At 45.0% G+C, this 23,663-nt stretch overlaps 2 protein-coding genes across 2 annotated transcripts in view; one reads left to right on the top strand and one right to left on the bottom strand.

The window, feature by feature from the left end:
- The window catches only part of SURF1 (SURF1 cytochrome c oxidase assembly factor), a 16,925-nt gene extending 7,055 nt beyond the window's left edge, over positions 1-9,870 (bottom strand). The window contains exons 1-6 of the mRNA XM_075186139.1: positions 9,684-9,870; positions 8,050-8,131; positions 7,236-7,354; positions 6,350-6,432; positions 2,336-2,524; positions 1,981-2,053 (exon numbers count right to left, since the gene is read on the bottom strand). Of these exons, the coding sequence (XP_075042240.1) occupies positions 1,981-2,053; positions 2,336-2,524; positions 6,350-6,432; positions 7,236-7,354; positions 8,050-8,131; positions 9,684-9,740 (603 nt within the window). The 5' untranslated portion in view covers positions 9,741-9,870. The remainder of the gene's footprint in view (positions 1-1,980; positions 2,054-2,335; positions 2,525-6,349; positions 6,433-7,235; positions 7,355-8,049; positions 8,132-9,683) is intronic.
- SURF2 (surfeit 2) lies at positions 9,865-23,663 on the top strand. The gene is made up of 6 exons (XM_075186141.1): positions 9,865-10,017; positions 15,336-15,490; positions 16,294-16,397; positions 17,219-17,395; positions 22,699-22,814; positions 23,518-23,663. Exons 1-6 carry the CDS (start codon positions 9,943-9,945, stop codon positions 23,596-23,598), a joined length of 708 nt encoding a protein of 235 aa, XP_075042242.1. The 5' UTR covers positions 9,865-9,942; the 3' UTR covers positions 23,599-23,663.

The following is a 23,663-nucleotide window of genomic DNA, read 5'->3' as shown; positions in this document are numbered from 1 at the left end:
GGCCTTCAGCCCAAAGTGGGTGTTTGTCACTTCACATGTGAAAGACTTACTTGGCATTTCCTGCTAACAGCAAAACAGATTTCCTCTGATCTGGCATAATACATTAGAAATCAATACATTCCCTATACCAAAATACACGCAATATAAAAAATATCAGTACATTTTTAATAGTATAAAAAATCAGTACATTTGGAATGATATAAATTGACACACTGCGCTAATAATTTAAATATATTCCAATAAGTTATTTATAAGTGATCCACCCACAATAACCTCTCCATACACGCAGTAATTTTGCAGAAGATGATGGTTTTCTCGCTTTAATCATAGTAGAAACACAAATCTATGACCTGACTGATCGTGGTTTCAGTAGCCACACCGTCAAGCCAGGCAACTTAAAGAGAAACCTGTACCAGAAGATCTGGACGAAAAAGCAACCGGAAAGGAGGATCGATGGACCAGCCCCAGGATGTCAGAGAACCATTTCTGCACAGCAAATCAGAAGCCACCAGAATTGCGGTCTCTTTTTAGTTTCTTTAATACACGCGGAAAGATTGGCATCGGCGGGAACAGAACACCAAGTGAAACTTCCATGGGATGGACCTGGCGTCTATGTAACTAGCCGTGGAGTCCTGGATTTTGTGCAGAACTGAGGAACCTTGAAGTTCAGGCGAGACACCATGACATCTATCTCTGGTTAACCCAGTGCAAAACCAACTGAGCAAACGTCTCCTCGTGAAGGGACAATTCTCCTGGAGGGACCCTGATTCTGCTGAGGTAATCTGCCTTCCAGTTCTCGACCCCAGGATGAACACGGCTGATATTACTGGAACATGGTGCTCTGCTCATGCCATGATCCATGGTGTCTCCCGCATGGCCAAAGCACTGAGTGTTCCCTGTGATGGTTCAGGTATGCTACCGCAGTTGCACTGTCTGACTGAACTTTCAGGATCTTCCCCTTCAGACTCCAGGTACAACTCCCATTCCTCTTCCAAAGAAATATCAGAGAAAATAGGGTGAAAACTCTCCGGAATATGTTGCTTGCCTGCTATCTTCCTATGGGGGGTACTGAGAAGGCGTTCCAATGAGGAAGACCCTGAGCAAACCCACTTCTGCCTTCTAAATAGAGATACAAGCAAGACAGTGAAAGAAATAGCAAACAGATACAGCATTATAGCCTTTATTGTTTCCACAATGAATACTAAGCGAAGAGGAGATACTCAGTCCGCTGAGGAAGGGGAGGAGAAACACACTTACATGACCAAGATCCCGGAAGTGTATTGTAGCTTGTGCTCCCTCCTGCTTCCATCCATTACTCGTTTTGTTGCCCACCAGAGCCGTTCTCTCCTTGACGGAGATCAGCTGAGGCAGCCGTCCCCTAACTGGGTTGTTCTCTTTATAAGACGAGCAGCTCGTTTTTAAGGGGGGAGGCACTTGCGCGTGCACCTCTTGCAATCCCGTAGGGAGGAGAGGGCTGCAGTGCTGGCTGAGGTGAGAGAAGTCAAAAGGCTGCTCACCTCAGCCCAAGGACCCAGGGTGGAGGAAGCCCACAGGCTTTGTTCCTCAAGCAAGCCAAACTTTTTATTTTTCTCTAAAAAAAAAGGTAAAAATAAAATGAAAATAAAACACAGGGCTCTAGATAGATACAAAAAAGAGACACTATACTCCAAAGGGCACTTGAAAGAACGGAGGTCACTTCCAGATGGGTTATAAAGGGGAGGTGCTATACACTGAACAGTTTAACTATCTAAGTATCCTAGCTCCAAGTCCGCCTACTATACCTCCTGGTCGCAGTGTCCCTCAATGGCAGGAAAGAGAAATATCACTGAGAACTGGACCGTATGATACATAGGGGCCATATAATAGATCGTTGCCCTGATAGAGGAACCTCTCATGGAGTTGGAGAATGTCCAGGCTCCTTCCTCTCACAAATCGGTGAATACAGAACAGTCTCTCCCTCCCTGGGAGCAGTCTCCTTACCTGCCCTTCTTTCCGCATCTCAGGATTCAGCTTCCTATTGGGAACAAATCCTCGGTTTACCAGGATTCGGATTCTGTAGGAAGCAGAACACCATTTACACTCAATATACAGTATATTTCTATACAATCCCCAAATGTAGGACATTACCCCTGCTTAATTTCCCATCATTAAATCCTCTATATATTTATTCCTTTCAATGAATTAATACAATAGTATCCAATGTTACTTTACAGTCTCCATTGTTATCTCTTCTAATCATTAGCTTATAAAATGTTTCACATTGTCACATCGGTATAGATTTGTTAGGTTGTTTATGAGGAGGGGAATTGATTATAAGCTGTAGGATTTGACGTACCCAAGGTCAGTGCAGTGAAAGGGGGTGATCACGTGAGCCCCATTCTCTGGAAACGTTGGCCGGTTGGTCTCCTGATCTTGTTTGTTGGGGTTCACCAGTGTACGAGGCCCAAGGTAAAGTTCTTTGGAGTGATCAAAGTGACCTTTGACCTTAACAGGATGAAACTCTAAATTCTGAAGTTTCCCTGGCCTGAAAACACAGACAATTTCCACTGATAACCAATACTGTAAAATCACTGTATGGATTATATATATATTATATATATAATCTCTACCTCCAGTCCCTGCACACACAACCTTAGAGAGAATAGAAGCCACTGTCCTGAATGCATTTAGAATAGACTCACCAGAGTTCTTTACAGACAACTGCAAGCACCAGAGTAATACAGGGATTTATTTAAACATCGGACAAAATGATTACGACGGGTAACGATACCGGTGATCATTTCAATCGAAACAAATTTTCATCAGGGGATCACACATAAAAACTGATGCCGCCGATATAAAGGGGGAGCAGCGTCAAATGCATCCTAACTAAGTGTAATTAGTGCACAGTATATAAACCAGCCAATGTCTACGATTGTATTGTGGAGACAAATGATGTCAAGCCAAACGGAATCCTCACTGAACCCAAATCATACAGCTCCAATGTGAAAGCGGAAACGGTGAAATGTCCAAACGTGTTGGTCTGTTCCTTATAAAGAACCCTGGTGATTGTGTGTGTAATATCTATATATATATATATACACCCCACATATGTCTCTGAATCTCACACACATATACATTTCCCCAATTTCAAACAAGTTTATACAATTTATTCTCGCCTCAGGGATGTCAGTTTTCATTTCTATATGCAGATGGCCCCTTCTGCTTTGTAGTACTTAGTGTGTGTGTGGAAGGGGGCTTTGCTGAGGCTGCCCAATCTGACCGGGCTTCCCCAGAGGAGGCCTAATAGGTCCCAGGCCCACCTCTGGCACTGGCTTTGTCCTTCACCAGTGCCGGGAAGGGGGCACTTACCTAGCTGCTCCTCCTTGTACATGTTCTAGCACTGCTGCCCCCTGAACTATGGTAATGGTGAACCCTTGTTTGAAGTGGGGATGGCGGAGGGGCAATAGCTGCAGGACCGGAGACGCCATGGCCCTCAGGCAACTCAGCGCTTCTTCCATTGCTCCATGGTCCAGTTCTGAATATGCTTTCAGCAGTGGACAGGGGTCAGAATTAACTGTTTTTCAGTAGTTTGTGCTACAGTAACTCTTCTATCACCCTTGGGCGCCCATGACCCTGTCGCCAGCTTACTAGTTGTCCTTCGTTGACTATTTTTTGGTAGGTACTAACCGCTACATACCAGGAACGCCCCACAAGACCGGCGTTTTGGAGTGCTGTGACCCAATCATCTAACCATCACAATTTGGCCCTTGCTAAGGTCGTTCAGATCCTTGCCTATTTTTCCTGCTTCCAACACATCAACTTCAAACCTGACTGTTCAGTTGCTGCCTAATATATCCCCCCCTTGTCAGGTGCATTGTAACCAGATAATCAATGTTATTCACTTTACTTGTTAGTGGTTTTAATGTTGGGGCTGATCAGTATCAATTCTTAAACTCTATTCCAATCCCAAACTGTCCACCACATAGATTCTTAAAAAAATATCCACTGAAGAAATTATAGAACTCAAAATTGCTTCAGCTCCAGGCCCATAAGGATTGACGACTTGTAAACTCTCTCTTTCACAAGAGCAGGGATTATAGTAATCCCTAAACCAGGATGAGATCCAAATTGTTGCATCAACTATAGGCCCATCTCTCTGTTAAATGTTTGCAAGAATCTAAGCCAACTGCTTGAACAAGCAATCACAACACTGGTTCATCCAGACCAAGTGGGATTCCTCCCAGGCACACAAGCTTCTGATAATACCAGATGTGTTACAGACGTTCTGCTAATAAACTAAGACTTCCAACTCTATGGTGGCTTTGGATGCGGAAAAAGCATTCGACAAAGTTGGATGGCCCAATATGCGTCTATGGACATGAGACGCCCTTACATCAGAACCACAGCCATACTTTATATTAACCCCAGTCTCAGACCTCACAGTTTTGGATACACAAAGGTACTACACAGGCTGTCCCTTGTCTCTCTTCATTTTTGTTTTAATGATAGAGTCACTAGTTGTAATACTTCATCAAAGCCCTGACATATCTGGTATAAAGATTGGACCCCAGAATGCAAAATCGCCCTATATGCAAATGAATTACAAGCGTCATTAAAACCCTTCCCATCTTTTACGGACATCCAGACAAGATTTCAAGTGTCCTGGAAATGCTTATTCAGTAATGTGTAAGATAAAGAACCGTGTCTGCCTTTATACACCTCTACATGCTCATGTCCATTCATTCAGACAATATATGAATAACGTTAAATATCTTTTCTATATACGGGACTAGAAGCCTAAATGGTTACACAGTGTTTATCCAAGTATATGGGTTAGTATAGTGATGCTTTCTTTTGTTGTACGGCTAGATTACACATTGATCTCCATTGTCTTAGGACTTCTTTTCGAGGTTATAGTATGTATATATTATTTCTCGTTATTTTTTTAGATATGTCTATGTATTATTTTTCACCCCAATCTTAAATTTCTGTTTTTTTTACTTATATACTTGTGAAAATGTTTTAATCAGATAGCTCCGCTCGCTGTTTCAGCTGTACATTAAGATTCCTTTTATTCTCTCATTTGAGAATTTGACATTTTCCCAGTACAGCAGCGAAACATATCCACTTTGTAATCTGTTTGCGTCAAGATCAGCGAGAACCCTGACACAGTGTACTACCGCTGGTATCTCCGACCCAAACGGTTACACTCTATTTTCCCAATCACCTCTCCTCTTTGCTGGCGTCTCGGTGGTAAAGACAGTCTTCCGGGTGGTGGCACTTACCAGATTCCCTCTTATTAATTCGAGATCTCTAAACACACACAAAGGTTAATAACACATACAGGAAGCAGCAGGACGACAGACAGGATCCACAACCACCGTCCTTGTTGTCTGTCGTCACAGAATCAGACAGGTCTATCGTATGGAACACATTTCCAACATCATTCATAGCACCCAAAATAAATCCTCGGGCGTTGAAATTCCTAGATGGGGCCACTCCTCATCCCACACACAAATTCACTTACTCCGGCAGTGACTCCATCTGTCTCCCCCCTTGTCCCTCCCTTACACCCCCTTCCTTTTCTTCAATGTAAGCAGACACGCCTCACATTTGTGATCTTTGTTGTGATATCATAGGTCTTTGCTATTTTAAGATAGAATAATATGAAATAACTTATTTTTAATACTCATGTTAATTACTTGTGTATTTCTTCCCCTCCATTTTGTCTTTACTCCCTTCACATATTTGTGGATAACCCTGACAGAAAACCAATTAAAAGAACTTACAAAAAGTTACATTAGGCCGCAGCAGCAGCTCAGGAAGCCCCGTCCTGCAGGAAAATTCCAGAGTGTCCCGTAGGACGAGGAGAGAGGAATGAACACGTTTAGAATATTTAAAGGGTCAATACCCTATAGGAGACTGTATATCCCCAGGGTCTCTCATAGAAACACAGCAGGCAGAGCTGCAACCATAATAAAACATAATAAAACATGCTGCATCTGGAACAAAAATATATTTTACACATTAAGCTCAAACTAGCAGGTCTTAAAAAAATAAAACAGTTAAAGGGAGCAAACTGAACGCAGACAAAGTAGGGGTGTAAATGTATTTTGTTTTGGCATGCAGGGAGAACATTGCCTGCCTTTACATGTACCACACAAATACTGGCCAGCTTTATTTTAACATTGCCATTTAGAGTTGAGCTAAAACATGCCCCCTTCCCAACTCTAAATCTGTCCTCACCAGTATACAATTACCCCACCACCAGCACAGCTACATGGCTTTGTCAAGCTGTACAATTGCCCCTACAAACTGGATTTACTCTTAACTCTATATCAAGCCCTTAATGTGTAAATCCACTCACTCTGCCGGGAGAGGTATCGGGCTGGAATCAAACTGAGACCTGAGCTGGTCTATGAGCGCCAGCTTCCACTTCCGCCTCTGCAGCTGAAAGAGAGAGACAGGAATGTTCTTTGGGGTCCTTCATTTCTGGTGCTGTCGTCCCGCTAATTCTGCTCATTGGGATCATTTTACAATATGACACCTCAAACATCCACAAATTATAACGTATTTATAATAGAACTATAAAGAATTTCTCCTACACTTTACTGGTGTCCTGTGTCTTTTATTTTTTTTTAGAATTTCTCAACCTGCCTGAGGTTTAACGCACATGGAAATCTATGCATTAGAATAATCCATAGGTTCATTTGTTCTTATATTTGTTTGATGGAAGCTGGATTCACCTACCAAATTTTTATTTTTTATCATAATTTTATCATTATATTTTTGTTATCATCAATTCTCAGACATAGTCAAATAGACCCAGTCGTTGAGCTCCAAGAGTAAAACCAACCGGGTGGAGCACCCGGGAGATAGGTGCTGGGGAGAGCACTGGTTTTAATAAACATTTGTATAATCCTTTTTACAACTGTTGTCTGAAAATCACTGTAATCTCACACTAGAACATAGCAGTTAATGTCCATCCTGTGACAGAGGACACATGTAGATGTTACTCTGCTTTATAAAGGATCTATAGTTTTTAGATAAAGTCCTTTTTACATAGTGTCTCATTCACTATGAGCTCTAAGTCCTCCAACACTCACTCCAGTCACAGCCCCGTGGGTGCCACCAATCTCTGCAGCGTTCAGTGTGCTGCTATACGGATACGGGGGGCATAGGGATTACTCTCATCTTTTTAGGTCTCTCATAGTGCACAGGTCTTGTTAAAGCTTCATATACAAGGACATTACCTGCCAGGTGCCCAGGCCGAAGGTGGTGACGGGGATGAGCAGGAGAAACCATTTCATCAGACCCTCTTTAGCTGGTGCGGCAGAGGAGCAGAAGGTTCTCTGTGACCATATGTAAGGACCTGGAATTGTACAATTTACCAGTCACTACATTACATTGATTATCCTGTTCTGGAAATCTCAGTATATTTTAATGTGTTAGTACTAAATTACATTGGGATTATTTCATACATTGACAAATTGGAGAGATGTTTATATATTACTTAACTGCATGACAACATTTCCTATGTTACCAGGTAATCCAATAACTGATGTAGTAATTTCAGCATCACCCCCCCTCCTACGGAGCGCTGGCTCTCTCACTAATCTTTCCTGTCAGTCATAAAAGCAACGGCTCAGCGTCTCATCCGCAGCAACCAATGAGATTTCAGCAATGAGACCACTCATTGATCCAGGTTTTGTTTCATTTTCAGAATTGCCTCAATCATTTCAGTGTCGGGCAGAACAAATCAACTTTAAATTAAATGGGTTTAGTTCTTGCAGACCCCTCCCCCCCCCCCCCCAAAGATTTCAAATTTAAAATAACACATTATGTTTTTTTAAAAATAGAGATTTTCTCATAAATCATTTGCTAGCTCCTTCTCCACTTGTCAACTAGAGAGACACCAGGAATGGGCGTTTGTGGGGGGATTGGTGATAGGTCCCTTTTTACCAAGGTAATCCGCAATCTCCAGCCATTGATGATAAAGTTAAAATTACTGTCACTGCAATTACCTTACCCATCCCTCTTCAATACTTTATTTATTGATAAGCTTACGCTTCAGTAGACACAATGTGTGTGATTCAGCCCGTAGACAGGAAGTTGTCACGTGGTACAAGGCAGAAGAATGGCTTGTAAACTGCAAAGTAAACAGTTATTTGGGTTTACTAAATATATATTAGATATACCCTTAAACACTTTAGCCTAGACATTTAAAATAGAGAAGATACAGCCTATAGAATAGAGCAAGGCAGATGTGTAATGAACTGGTAAAATAATGTATAGACTATAAGACACTTGGGGTAAGTGAATAAAACGTTGATTTCTGCAAGTGGCTGGAACTCAGCGACTTTGCAGGGATAGTTTAAAGCGGCGATGGCATGTAAAGGCAAACTTCCGGCAACTTGCAGAAATTGACATTTCACACATTTACTCCTTGGAGAGATTCCTCATAGATGCGCCCACACATTAATTTCACACCACATTAATAGACAATGTGAATAGAACAGACTACCATCATTAATGTTAGTCCTCGTATATAGATGAATTCCGCTCTAGAGACTCATCCAGATATCTCCTACTAATACATTTCTCATCAAATCAGATTTATTATCTTTATTCATCCTACTCATAAAGTTTTATTTGTTTATTCCACTAGGTGATGCCCCCCAGAATATTATTGTATACAAGACAGAAAAGACGTATTCTGCTTGGGGCGCTCTGATCTGGACCAAGAATTGTATTCACTAATATAAAAACCCAACATATTATTATTTGACCTTAACACTAGGAGAGGGGGGGGGGAGGGGCAGGGGAGATAATGGGGTAACACTAGGAGGGGGGGGCAGCATGGGAGATAATGGGGTAACACTAGGAGAGGGGGGGGAGGGGCAGGGGAGATAATGGGGTAACACTAGGAGAAGGGGGGGCATAGGAGATAATGGGGTAACACTAGGAGGGGGGGGGGGTGGCATGGGAGATGATGGGGTAACACTAGGAGGGGGGGCAAGGGAAATAATGGGGTAACAATAGGAGGACAAGCAGGGGAGATTATGGGGTAACACTAGGAGGGGGTGCAGGGGAGATAATGGTGTAACACTAGGAGATGGGGGGCATAGGAGATAATGGGGCAACACTAGGAGGGGGGGTGCAGGGGAGATAATGGGGGAACACTAGGAGGGGGGGCAGGGGAGATAATGGGGTAACACTAGGAGATGGGGGGGCAAGGAGATAATGGGGTAACACTAGGAGGAGGGGTGCAGGGGAGATAATGGGGTAACACTAGGAGGGGGGTGCAGGGGAGATAATGGGGTAACACTAGGAGATGGGGGGCAAGGAGATAATGGGGGAACACTAGGAGGGGGGGCAGGGGAGATAATGGGGTAACACTAGGAGGGGGGGCGGCATGGGAGATAATGGGGTAACACTAGGAGGGGGGGTGCAGGGGAGATAATGGGGGAACACTAGGAGGGGGGTGCAGGGGAGATAATGGATCAACACTAGGAGGGGGGGCGGCATGGGAGATAATGGGGTAACACTGTGTGTTGGGGGCACTGCATCCATTATACAGGGAGGGATGTACTGTGCAGGTCAGCAATAAGGAAAGATCGGGACTATCCATGGAGGTGATGCGAGAAGGTCGGCATCTTATCTCGACATTAAAGCCGAATCACTTTAAATAACATTCTCACCTGACATCTTGGGCTCCGTGACCCCACACAGGTCAGTATCAATCTCAGTCCCGACATTATCCCCAGACCGACACTTCCTGATCACGTGTCACCATGCAGACGGGGCAGCTGCTGTGTGAGATAAGCGGTGAAATGAAGTGAAACATCAGGAATGCAGGTGTCCAATGATGTCGCCATCTTGTTGTAGCCGCCGGGCTTTAGGAACATGGCGGCCTCCATGTGACGTCACCGCACAGATCCGGCCACACGTGCTGGAGTCATGGAGATGATGCCGGAGGATGTCAGAGAGTTCCTGCTGCTCCACCCCAACCTGCAGCTGGTCCCGGGGAACAAGGTGACCGTCCTGGGGGCTGATAGAGGAGGGGGATCCTGGGGAAAACTGGGGGCTGAGCCCTGATAGAGGAGGGGGCTCCTGGGGAACACAGGGGGCTGATAGGGGAGGGGGATCTCAGGGGGGAACACTGGGGGCTGATAGGGGAGGGGGATCCCGGGGGGGAACACTGGGGGTTGATAGGGGAGGGGGATCCCAGGGGGGAACACTGGGGGCTGATAGAGAAGGGGGGTCGCGGGGAACACTGGGGGCTGATAGAGGAGAGGGCTCCTGAGGAACACTGGGGGCTGATAGAGGGGGGGGATCCCGGGGGGGGAACACTGGGGGCTGATAGGGGAGGGGGATCCCGGGGGGGAACACTGGGGGCTGATAGGGGAGGGGGATCCCGGGGGGGAACACTGGGGGCTGATAGGGGAGGGGGATCCCGGGGGGGGGACACTGGGGGCTGATAGAGGGGGGGGATCCCGGGGGGGGACACTGGGGGCTGATAGAGGGGGGGAATCCCGGGGGGGGGAACTCTGGGGGCTGATAGAGGGGGGGGATCCCGGGGGGGGGGGGGGGACACTGGGGGCTGATAGAGGGGGGGGATCCCGGGGGGGGGGGAACACTGGGGGCTGATAGAGGGGGGGGGGATCCCGGGGGGGACACACTGGGGGCTGATAGAGGGGGGGGGATCCCGGGGGGGGGGAACACTGGGGGCTGATAGGGGAGGGGGATCCCGGGGGGGGGGAACACTGGGGGCTGATAGGGGAGGGGGATCCCAGGGGGGAACACTGGGGGCTGATAGGGGAGGGGGATCCCAGGGGGGAACACTGGGGGCTGATAGGGGAGGGGGATCCCAGGGGGGAACACTGGGGGCTGATAGGGGAGGGGGATCCCAGGGGGGAACACTGGGGGCTGATAGGGGAGGGGGATCCCAGGGTGGAACACTGGGGGTTGATAGGGGAGGGGGATCCCGGGGAACACTGGGGGCTGATGGAGAAGGGGGATCACGGGGGCTGAGCCCTGATAGAGGGGGATCCTGGGAAACATGGGGGGCTGACCCCCGATAGAGAAGGGGGATCCTGGGGAACACTGGGGGCTGATGGAGAAGGGTGATCACGGGGGCTGAGCCCTGATAGAGGAGGGGGATCCTGGGGAACACTTCTATTACTATAGATTTTCTCTCGAGGATATGCTCTAAGATCTCTTTGCCACCACAGCTCTGCCATCCAGGCGGCAGTACCTGGAGCATTATAAGAGAGTGACCCTTGTACAGCTTTCCATCACTGTGAGCAGACAGGATATATACACAGGGTTCCGGTGGGAGAATACCTTCTAACAGGTTCTTAGGGAGACAGTAGAATAATGACAGCGGTGGGTGCATTTATGAGAACTGATGCATAGGAAAAAAGTGGTTGTGACTACAGCAGCCAATAAGATTATAATTGACATTATATAGGGAAATTCTGTTTCACGTGTAAAACAGCTATGGGTAATATCACATTTTTCTAATTCATCTTATTTGGGTGACATTGCTTAACCATGAGTATAGATGGCAATGTGCTGGTTTAGGCACTTTATTCAATATACCCCTTCATCCATATCGCCTCAGTTTTTGTAATAAGTGCCCTTGGCGTAGGGTGCTTATAGACTGAGCTGCCAATGGTATAATTACATTTTATTCCATTTTATTATTTTAATTGTGCATATCAGCATTGATGTAGGCACCTCTACTTACCATAGCAGGGTGATGGGTATGGTGCCTGAGATGCCCCCTTCCCTTTCACTCAGGGCCCCCGGAGGATGAGGCAGGTCACCAGTTAAACCAGTGAGCGGAAAAACGCACTACTGAGTATCGAAGTACTACTGTCCCTCCCAGCTAAGGACCACACCTTGGGGGCCAGTGGCAGCGTTCTTGAGCAGCTCCCATCTCCCTCCTGTGGACAGATACTGGATCCCCAGTCATCAGGTCCCGCACAGGGCCTCCGGTGGCTAGGGGAGGTCAGGAGGGCGCCCACTGCAGCAGCCCCCAACAAGGGACTAACATGACCTGTCTTCTGATGGGGCCATGTTCAGAATTGGCCATGACAGGTGGTGCATAACTCCCACTTCTGCTACCTCCTTCTTGGTGGGCTTTTCCTTTATATAGGAAAGTCCGCCAGTATGAGACAGGCTCCTGGTCTCCTTACAGAGGCTCTTATTGCCACCGAGACTGCGCTGTACACTAAACACTTGTCTGCGTTATTGTATATGTATTATGCCAGCACTCTCTTGTACCTAGAGTGCTGTACACTATACACTTGTCTACGTTATTGTATATGTATTGTACCAGCACACTCTTTCACCAATTTTTCACCAAATTAATTTTTTCTATAGTATTGTATGTGTATTGTACTAGCCTTCTCTTAAATCCAGCCTTTGTGTTTTGTCACTCTCTATTTGGGTCCTTGTGTACTAACTTTATTTAGCCACTATGTAATTCCTTACGATACTCCTGGACAGAATGGCCTTCTCCGATAGCCTGTTATGGTTATTCATCATCATCATCATCATCATTTATTTATATAGCGCCAACATATTCCGTAGCGCTTTATTGAATGGTTATTGAATATTAACGTTATTTAGCCTTGGTCACGTTGCTCTGTCCTTAATTTGAAATAGAATGCTGACCTTATTTAGACGGTGTCCTGTCACTGTACTCTCCCCAGGTCATTGAGCAGTGACCGTTTTGAGCCACTGTACTCTCCTATGAGGTTATTGAGTACTGACTTGTTAGTCATTGTGTCGGTCACTATATTATTATTGCTATTCTACATAGGGTACTGACTTCATTATAGACACTATAGGGTCAGACTCTACATTAGCACCGTAAAATGGTTCTACAGTTAATTCTATCTTTTGAATCTGTCAGAAAACAGGAATAATTCCAGACCCTATGATTCATGGAGAAAAAGTTGTTTTGTTTTCCCTCATTGAAAAATTCCAGGATAAGTTACCAAATAGGCGTTCAGAGCCAGAGCCCGATGTGTGGTTTGTGAGAGGGAAGCACATCCCTGAGGACCAGAGGCCACGCAGGTCTGGGTTGGATGCAACCAAGATGGCAGAGCCTGGGCAATGTGCTGAGTTAATTGTGGAACTGACAAGGGTGTCTTAGGGAAGTAAGTGATCACACATCTCCTAATTTTTAGCTAGAAAGACTCCAGCAGTGGACCTGCCATCTCGGGTGGTTCTTCCTCTACTGGTATCAGACCCTATAGCAGTAGTCTAGAAGTCTGGTTGGATTCAAAATCTTGAAAACTCGGAACATGGTTTGGCTTTTGAGTGTCTTCCTCATAGGAAACTTTAGCAGGCCTAGTCTTCCAACAAGACCCGGAAGCACCAAGGATCCTCCCAGGTTATTTTCCTGGAAGATTCTCAATCTGTACCATCCTCGGGAGGAAAGTGAGATTCTGGGGGACACCGTTATTAGGACCTGACTGGGTGGTTGGACGACTCCTTTGGTAGTTAGGCTTTTGAAGAGCTGGTGGTAATGGTTCGACAAGACCTCAATATTCAGGATTCAGATTACAGGATCCTGTGGTTCAGGATGTTTCTTTACTCTGAGGCAGTCAGTCCTTTCCTTCTTTCTCACAGTTGACTGAGCTTTTGGGTGAGGCCTCGCAAAATCCAGATTAAAATCTCTGCATCTTTCCTTAGTGGAAGACGATACAGAAAAATAAATGATTCCACCAGAGAGCATTGTCAATTTACAAGTCCCCCGCTATTCCTATATTGATTGCTGATTGTAAAGGATAGAAAAGGTGAGATTACCTTTAGATCGTTTCCACTCTTGGACATCCAGAGCGAGTTTCTAGCCGGGGACAAGGACAAGCTCTCATTGTGGACCTCCTAGGGGGGGCCAGGAGCTCTTGGTGGTGTAGGAGACGGTCTGGAATTTTCATAGGGCTGAATATAGTGCCCCAGTTTTATTCCAGGTTGGACGATTGGGACTTTTATGAAGTTTTGACCCCAAAAGGCTTCCTCAGGTACTTAAAGGCCTGGAGAGAGGGTATTCCCACTACTTATGTTAGCACCAGACTGACCAATCATTTTTTCCAACAAGACTTCGCTCGTCTGGTTGACGGCTGAGCGGATGAGGCTAGGATTCTTAGAGCTCTAAGTCATTTTGTCTGTGAAAACCATCCTCCTCTACAGATTACCACAGTGTGTGGAATACCAAATAGCCTGCTTGGTATGATAGAAAGGTTCCTATTTCATCCTTTATCTTGTCAAGTCTCTCTTAAAGAACTGGTTCGACTCTATCTATTCTTTTCAGAGGAGTTTTGATATTTCTTTATGGAATTGTTCATACTCAACCACTCTGTTCTATAGGTAATCTGTGGAAACAGATCTTTCTGCACTACAGAAGCCACCATTCTAACCTCTAGAAGCTGTGGATCTTATTTTCTAACCTGGAAGCTTTAATGTCTAGTTTACTGCTCTGTCTTGCAAGTGTCCATATCTTATCTTTCACACCAACAGAGCTGTTCTGCAAACTTCTTTCCAAACTAGGTGTGTCAGATTTTCATTGGAACAAACATATAGTTATCTGATCTAGGACAAGATCTTGCATCCAGTAGTGACAAATCCCAACCTTCTGGATGTGGTAAGAGCTCGAGAATGGAGATAGGCTGATCGTCGTCCTTACAAATGGCCTCATTGTTCTTATCAGACACACGAGAGGATCGCTCTGAAATCCAGCTCAGGTTCAAGAATACAATAAAGTCAATTCTACCAGATCGGTGAGGACCTCCTGGATTAGCGCTTCATGGAGCGCTGGTTCACCAGTTGTGATTGGCCGTCCATACCAGATTCTACAGGTTTAGTCCAAGCTTGCAGCTGTGTCTGCGAGTACCCTCCCCTAGGGAGGCCGCTTGGAATGTCCACATGGTTAAGCATTGTCCCCCGGATAGGATGAATGAGAGAAGATTTTTGTAATTACCATGAAATCCATTTCTCTGGATTCATTTGAGGGGGAAGCACTGTGGTCCCAACTCGTTTTCTTCCCTCTGGTTTTTAATGTTGAGTGGTGTTCTTTGGTTGGTTATTTAAGTCTCATCCTCATGGCTTTGTGTGTAAAAATAATAAACTGAGGAGATATGGATGGGTATAGAGGGGGAGGAGGTAGCCTATAATTAAGAATCCAGGATAGCACCCTCTATACCCATGGTTAAGCAGTGTCCCCCATATGGGATTCTATGAGAAGTACATGAACCTACTTTTATGTGCACAAGTTGCAGTGAATATCCTACACCTGTATATTGTGTATTGACCATGTCATTATTTATTTGCATGTCTAGGTCCGTTTTGCCATAACAGGTCATGAACTGCCATGTCGACTCCCCGAACTGCAGAGCTTCACTGAAGGAAAGAAGTATAAACAGCTGTCAAAAGTTTCTGCAATGTTTGATTACAGCACCTTTGAGCCGCATATTGTCCCAAGCACTAAAAACGGGTATAGTATAAATATAGGTGTAGCTGAAACATTCAGGGTTCCTGTTCTTAGTTTAAGCCGAAATGTTACAAGTGGACAGCATCTAACGCAAAGTCTTATATCCCAGAGCTGCCAATTAAATACCGTATTTCCCCATGTATAAGACGCACCCATGTATAAGACGCACCTTAATTTTGGGGCCCAAAATAAAACAAAAAGATGTATTACATTACTGCACAGTGTTGTTGACAAGTGACATAGACACGTCCCAAGCATGTCTACGTGACTTGTCTATTGTCATCAACGCTGTGCAGTCTACTGTATACATACCATACTACAAACATGCTGGGCTCAATTATCGGCGGCCATCGGAACTGCCGGTCACGTGACTGACAGCTCCGAGACATCAGAGACTGTGGGAGGCGCCTGAAAGTCCTTTTACCTGAAACTAGGAAGCGCAGATTGGTTCTCTTATACTCACACCAGGGATCATCTTCTTCATTCAGGTAATAGCGCTGGCAGTGTATAAGACGCACCCTTTTTTTAGACCCAAAATTTGGGGGAAAAAGGTGCGTATTAGAATAGCCTGTGGATGTGTGGGGGGGGGGGGTGTAAGAGGGGGTGGTTCAGAAGAAGTGGGGTGAGTTTTCAATGAATGTTTGAAGGCTGAGGAAGTCAGGTGAGAGAATCCTCCCCCCCCCCCCCCCCACCACCACCACCAAAATATCTGTGATTTCTGGGATGGAAGCAGGTGATTGCTTGGAGGATACTTGTGGAGAGACATATAGGGCTTTGTATACATATAAATAACCATTTTCTTTCAGGAAACAGCTATTTTGCAAGCTGACACTTCGTCACATCAACAAGATCCCAGAACACGTTCAGAAACACGTAGAGGGAAAGCGTTACATAAAAGCTCTGCACACGTGTAAGTTCTGTGCTAAGACCTGTATCACTAAATGGTCCTATATAGGTCCCTGAAACACTGCAGATACGAGCAATGAAAGTAAAATACACTTTTCAGTGTATGTATGTGTGTAATTATATAATATATATATTACAAACACAGACCTGGATCCTCTGCACTCTCCAAGTACAGACTGATGGAGTTGCCCACATTGTATAGACAAAAAGCAGAGATACTCTGCACTCAGCCAAACCAATAATTAATGCTGTACTAACTTCTTTTCTACATTAAAACAGGGAATGTTAGTTCCACATATTGCAATATATGTTAAGCTGACCAACTCTCGCCAAAGTTTTCCCATTCTGATCAGTCCTGACATGATCCAAAGCTATGCTGTTTTATCTGTGCTAAAGGCTTACATGCACATAGCTTTAAAGGCAAGTCTTTCCCAGCACTAGCAGCCATGGGAGACCTGGGACTCACCTGACACAAGTTGGAATTAATGTAAAGAATGGGGTGCAAGAGTGATGGGACTTATACTGTATAAAGACTTTGCCGTGAGGTGGTCAGCTTAACATATATTGCAATATGTGGAACTAACATGTCCTGTTTTAATATAGAAAAGTAGTTAGTCCAGCATTAATTATGTGTTTGATTGAGTGCAGAGTCCACCTTTCGTCCTGTTCTCGGTACTGACATCGGTTCCTGGGGGAATGTTGATTGTTCCTCTTTGGAGGACCCCCAGCTGAGCTGTTGGAATGGGGATTGTTAGCCCCTAATTCTTTTGTCTTTCTAATGCAATGAATAAGTGGCTTCTTTAATGAACTTTTGACTTTTCTCAGATGAGGAATGCCAGAAACAAGGGGTGGAGTATGTTCCCGCCTGCCTCCTAAACAAGAACAAGAAGCGCCAATCAGCAGGTGAACGACCAGCAGGCAAAAAAGGACAAACGTGGGAACCTGACAACAGCGATTCTAACGACAGTGATTCAGGGGACAGCATGAGTGACCTCTACCCAGGTACAACAGTAACCAGAGAGGGCCCTGACCTGGGTATCTGTACCATAGGCTCATGACCTTCAGTGTTTCAGTGACACCTTCTTGTTATGTTTTGCACAAAGTTAAAATGTCCTATTGACTGGTGCACTTTATGTAATAAGGGATGTTGTATATATGATGGCATCATGAAAGTCAATGACATAATATTAACACTGATTATAGCTCCCCATTACTGGACCACAATAACATCCTGTAAAGGTCACTGGACTTTGTATGACAGCCGGTTATACACAGTTATGTCATTTTAAGTCTTTGCTCTCCAGCATTGGTAAATTGGAATTCAGTCAAATACAGTGGTGGTGGCAGCAGGTCTGGTATAGGGACACTTCCTGCAACAACGCCAATGCTGGCTCTGACTCCAGTGTCATTAGTAGCCGACATCCTAGCTCCATTCTCTGGTGTTATAGAGTACAGTTAGGTCATATACAGGCTGATAGAGGAATCTTCTACCCACATGTATCAACATGTTTCATAATAATCTGCTTGATTGTGATCGGGTTATTATCGGTTGTGGGTATTTGTTCATCCAGATACCATAGCGTACGGCAAGCACAACAGGGGACATATTGGAGTCTCCTCTGCCCTGCTCTTAAGCATTGTGTCACGGCCCATTCATCTGTGCCCCTTTCTGGAGATTGATAAAACGTGTCCTAGATAATGGTTTTTTTCCTGGTTTCTGGACAAACAACAATTCTCTTAAATGCATATCCCACATAAATAAGCAAATTCTGCTAACACATGGGTTAGCTCCTTGATGCGCTGAGCAGAGACAGTATATAGTGCGACTCCACCTTCCATAGTGTCTTATAGTAACTTCCTTCACTGTCCCTGAGGAATATCGAGACAACACAGGTGGGTATATTGAGGCTGGCATGGAGACCTTCAAGGGAACAAAATTAACAGTAAATATTAGGGCTGCCATGGAGTCCTAATGGATGTGCTGTATCCAAGCACTATTACCATGGGGTTCATACAGTAAACCAACACCGATGTCGTAATACAAACAGAATGTTATTGAAGTCCTTCCAAACTGAGCATCCACAGAGGATGTCACATCCAGAAGATAACGTATGGTCGAGGAGTGAAGAGATGACCATCCCGCCTCTTTGCAGTAGTAGTTTGCTGAGGTCTGAACCCAGCGCCTCCAAGAAGTTGCCAATTACCAGGTTTAATGTTCTCTCGGGACTTCAGGCACCTCATGTCCTTTCTCCTTATAAGCCTCTACAATGATTTCTCAGATCCATCTTGCGAGAGTATCTTTGGGCAGAGCACGTCCTTGATATTTTCCCACAGGATGAGCAAAATCTTGATCAGTCTTCCTAAATTTCTTTGTTCGAGAAAGATATGTAGAAATTGCCCTAACAAGATCCCAGAGTATGCAATCCTTTTTTATTTTCATTGGTTGCTTGTGGGCAGAGAGATGAACGTATAGTCCCATTTAATATGAAAATAGGAGACTGCCTTAGGTAAGAAAGCAGGATTCATGTGCAGTTCCATTTTATCAGAATGAATGATTCCAAAGCAGGTACTCCTCTAGTAGATGTGATCGCCAACAAGAATAACGCATGGAATGTGAGCCGCTTAAGGTAAATCCCTTGTAAAGGTTCAGAAGGACTGGATAACTAGGACCTCCAGGGCAAGATTAAGCTCCTAAGGTGCCACGAAAGTCCTGATACAAGATTGAATTCTTTTACTGCTTGGAAGAAAACAGTAAAAAATATCGGCTAACATCGGGCTTATGTCCAGGAACATGCTAAGTGCCGACACTTAAACCTTCAGAGTACTTCAAGCTCCAAAATCAAGCACATGAGGGATTATTAGTATTATCTTTTATTTATGAGGCACAGTGTCCGCAGCGCCGTGCATGACATATAAAGTAGTGATCTAGAACACATAACATGATAAATGAACAAAATACAAAGACCAGACATAATGAATGAATAAAAATACAGGTAACCTAACGCAGATCAGTTAGTGAGAGTGATGGTAGTGATCAGCAATAAGTAGACCTAAGCTTAAGAAAATAGGGCTAGGGAAACAGGCCAAGAGGTACAGAGGGTGATGGAATAGTAGAAGGAGAACACAAGGACAGAGGGCCCTGCTCATGAGAGCTTACATCCTAAAGGGAAGGGGGAGACACAAATAGGGTGGTACTAACTAGGGGAGAGAGCCAGGACAAGGGAGTTAGGAGGAGGACTGATAGACTTGAATAAAGAAAAGAGTCTTAAGGCCACGCTTGAAGCCTTTGAGAGTAGATGCTACCCTGATGGAACGTGGGAGATTATTCCATTGATGGGGAGCAGCCCAGACAAAGTCCTGGAGACGGGAGTGGGAATTAGTGATCAGTGAAGTAGTGAGGCGATGGTCATTGGCAGAGCGGAGGGGGCGGTGAGGACAATGTAGAGATTGCAAAGAGAGAGTGGCAGGAGAAAAAAATTAAGCGGGCAGCAGTATTGAGGATAGCCCTAAGAGGGGCAAGGTGAAAGTCAGGTAAGCCAGAGAGAAAGAGGTTACAGTAGTCAAGGTGGGAGATTACAAGCAAGTGAATAAGAGTTTTGGTGGCTTTCGTGGTGAGAAAGGGCCGTATATTGGATATATTCTAGAGGTAGACGTAGCAGGATTTTGATAGGGACAGAATGTGAGGTTTGAAAGAGAGGTAGGAGTCGAGGATGGCCCAAGGCATCGGACTTGAGGGACAGAAAGGAGGGTAGTAGTAACAGAAATAGAGAGTGGGGAGGCGGGAGAGCCCTTGAAGGGGGGAAGACAATTAGTTCAGTCTTGGAAATATTAAGTTTAAGATAGCGCTGGGACATCCAAGATGAGGTGGCAGAGAGACAACAGGAGACACGAGACAAGGGAAGGGGAGAGGTCAGGGGATGAAAGATAGATTTGGGTATCATCAGCATAAAGGTGGTACTGGAGGCCAAACGAGCGGATGAGGGTACCAAGGGAGGAGGTGTAGAGGGAGAAGAGTAGGGGGACAAGAATGGATCCTTGGGGATCTCCGACAGGTAAGGGAAGAGGTGGGAATGAGGCGTCATGTGTAGAGACTAAAAAGGAGCGGTTGGTGAGGTAAGAGGAAAACCAGGATAGGACAGTGTTACAGAGGTCTATAGATTTGAGAGTTTGCAAAAGGAGGGAGTGATCAAAGGTATCTAAGGCAGCAGAGAGGTCGAGAAGGATTAAAAGGGAGATGTGTCCTTTAGGTTTGGCAAAGAAAAGGTCATTAGTGACTTTAGTGAGGGCAGTTTTGTTGGAATGTAACATTTTGAAGATGGCTGTTAAGTTTTGAATGCTACGGTTGAGGTGGAGACCGAAGCTTGATGGTATCAGTCAGGGTGATGGAGTCAAGTGTGGTGGTAAGGGTGTGATTATAGAAGGAAACAGCCTCATCGGGGCAAGAAAGAGGGGTGAGACCAGGGATGAGGAGAACATGGTAGGATCAATGGTGTCAAGATTACGCCTGGTGAGTGTAACCTTAGGGAATGGGGAATGTGAGAGGGATGAAGAGATGCTAAAAGAGAGGAGATGATGGTCAGAGAAAGGACAAAGTGAATTAATGAGGTTGGAGACAGTACCGAGGTGTGAAAAGACCAGATCAAGGGAGTGGGCACTGCAGTGGGAGGGAGAGGAGGTCCATTGAGCGAGACAAAGGGAGGAGGAGAGGGAGAGAAGTTTGGAAGCAGCAGGATCTGAGGGATTGTCTACAGGGATATTAAAGTCCCTCAAGATAAGGGAGGGAAGGTCAGAGGAGAGAAAGTGAGGGAGCCAGGTGGCAAAGTGATCGAGGAATTATGAGACGGGACCAGGAGGACGGTAGATAACAGCAACACGAAGGTAGGCTTGGTGGAAGAGGCGAATACAGTGTAGCTCAAAGGAGGAGAAAGAGAGGGAGGGTTCAGAGGGAAGAACCTGGAAAGAGCAGCAGGGGAAGAGAAGTATGCTAACGCCACCACCTTGCTGACCCCCAGGTCTGGGTGTGTGGGAGAAGGACATGCCCCCGAAGAAAGAGCAGCAGGACAGATAGTGTCCTCGGGGGATAACCAGGTTTCAGTGATGGCAAACAGATTGAGAGATCTACATATAAAGAGATCATGGACGGAGGTCAGTTTGTTACAGACTGACCTGGCACTCCAGAGACCACAGAGGAAGAGAGGAAAGAGAAGAGATGTGGATAAGGTTGCTGGACTGCAAGGGTGTGTGTGATATTGAGTGAGGGGTATGATAGGGGGAGAGGGTTGGAATAGGTCAAGAAAAAGAACTAGGACGGGACCAGTCAGCAGACAGGGGAAGGGAACAAGAGGTGGGGGAAGAGTGGAGTTGGGGCTGACTTAGGGGGGATATGAACAGGAGAGGCAGGAGAAGGAAAGAATGATGTGAGGGAATAGATTAATGGGGGAAGAAAAGGGAGGGGGGACGTAGAAACAGAAAGAAGCAGAGAGAAAAGCAGCGAAGGGGACAAGAGGGGAATAGGAGGATAAAGGGAAATATGGGAGAGGGGCCAGTGAGTCAGATCGGGGCACAGAAGCAGAGGAGAGGAATAGGGAAGGGGACTAAGTGGGAGGAGGTGGGAGAATATAGGAAGGTTGGACAAGGGAAAAGGGGATAGAGTGAGATGACAGAAGTAAGAGAGGAGCAAAACATAATACTAGAGATAAGCTTGGAATAGACAACTGAAAGTATGACAGAAAGAAAGGACTGATATAGGACTGAAAGGTATGATAGCAGAGACTGGATTACTCAATTTATTTTAGCACCAGAGGATGACCTATGTCTAAATCCTGTAGTAAATTAGATAAATATAGCTTTCTGGCTTGTAACAAGCACCTCAATCACCTTATCGGAGACTCCCTTGTTCATGCGGAACAACTCTTCCATCTCCACCCAATCTAGGAGAAGGCCCCCAGATTTGCTTCAAAGTGGCAGAGGCCAAGGTTACTCCAGAAGCATCTTTATTGGAGCACCGGATCTCTCTATCACCTCCCATGTCATGGCAGCACAAGGTGTTATAATGCATCTGGAGTATAATACAAGCTTATAGAGAAGTCTAAATGAGGTCTGTTCTTCCCATCCCTGTCACATTCTTTCTCTTATGTGTAGCTAGCACCCCCCCTGTAGAGTTTGCGCTTACAATATAATTGAACCTTTTACAGATTGTCACCTTAAGGGGTGTAATATGTGGTGCACATGATGCATTAATTCTCACCCCAAAAAAATATTCAGCATATTTCTATAGCAGATACATGACTTCCCTCTCATTGCAGACAATATGTTTACAAAGAAAAGCATAGAGGAGGAAAATGGCAACGTTCAGTCAGCCAGCGATGAGGAGATGGAAGTAGAGGGGAATTCACACAACAAGCAATGTAAACGATCACAGGTATATGTATATGATATATACTGCAATATGTGGATATAGTATATGCTGCAGCATCTTACTCCAGGCGGTGAATCCCCGAACGCCAAACATTCTGTAATAATCTGTCACTGTATAAGTAAAGGTCATATATTGTGATTATATCCTACCACATTGTAGACCACAGATGTATGTATATGGTATAAGTCAGTGCACAAAGGTGTAGTATATATGGTACTTTATGCTGTAGACACAGGTGTGTGTGTGTGTGTGTGTGTATGTGTATATGTATATATATATATATATATATATATATATATATATATATATATATATATATATATATATATATTACTTCCGCCAACATTGCAGACCACAGGTGTTTGTAACCCTAGCACAAGATTTGCTGCAGGATTCTTGATATTTTATTACATGACTTGCTTATTGAATCAAATTGTGGCGGCTCCGAAACTAAAATAGCAGCTCGTTAAACCCGTAGTGGCACAGGGGTTAGCATTGCTGCCATGCAGCGCTGGGCCCTATCTATGGTGAATTGGTATGTTCCATGTGTTTGCTTGGGCTTTGTTTGGGTGCTGCAGTATCCTCCCATAGTCCAAAAACATACTGGCAGTATGTTCTAGAAATAAACATAAACCATGCGCCATATAGACTTTGTCTAATAACGCTTCATTATCTTCTGGTGAAAACTTTCTATTTCTTTTTACAGCCTCAATATGGGCCTTCGCGGAAGAAGTTAAAGTCTCGTCATAAGAAATCTAAAAACTTTAAGAAGCCTGCTAAAAATTGACCCTGCTACTTCATGGCTTGCAACATAAATTTTTCTTCTGATTAATATACTATTTTGTTGATAAT

The sequence above is a fragment of the Mixophyes fleayi genome, chromosome 9, assembly GCF_038048845.1.
Source record: "Mixophyes fleayi isolate aMixFle1 chromosome 9, aMixFle1.hap1, whole genome shotgun sequence".
NCBI lineage: Eukaryota > Metazoa > Chordata > Amphibia > Anura > Limnodynastidae > Mixophyes > Mixophyes fleayi.
This window is presented reverse-complemented; position numbering and strand designations above follow the sequence as displayed.

Bases quoted from the DNA above. Each gene is read 5' to 3' on its own strand.
- SURF2 (XM_075186141.1), top strand. From the start codon at position 9,943: ATGGAGATGATGCCGGAGGATGTCAGAGAGTTCCTGCTGCTCCACCCC. The intron at 10,018-15,335 runs GTGACCGTCCTG...TTGCATGTCTAG, and splicing joins AGCTGGTCCCGGGGAACAAG to GTCCGTTTTGCCATAACAGG. The intron at 16,398-17,218 runs GTAAGTTCTGTG...GACTTTTCTCAG, and splicing joins CATAAAAGCTCTGCACACGT to ATGAGGAATGCCAGAAACAA.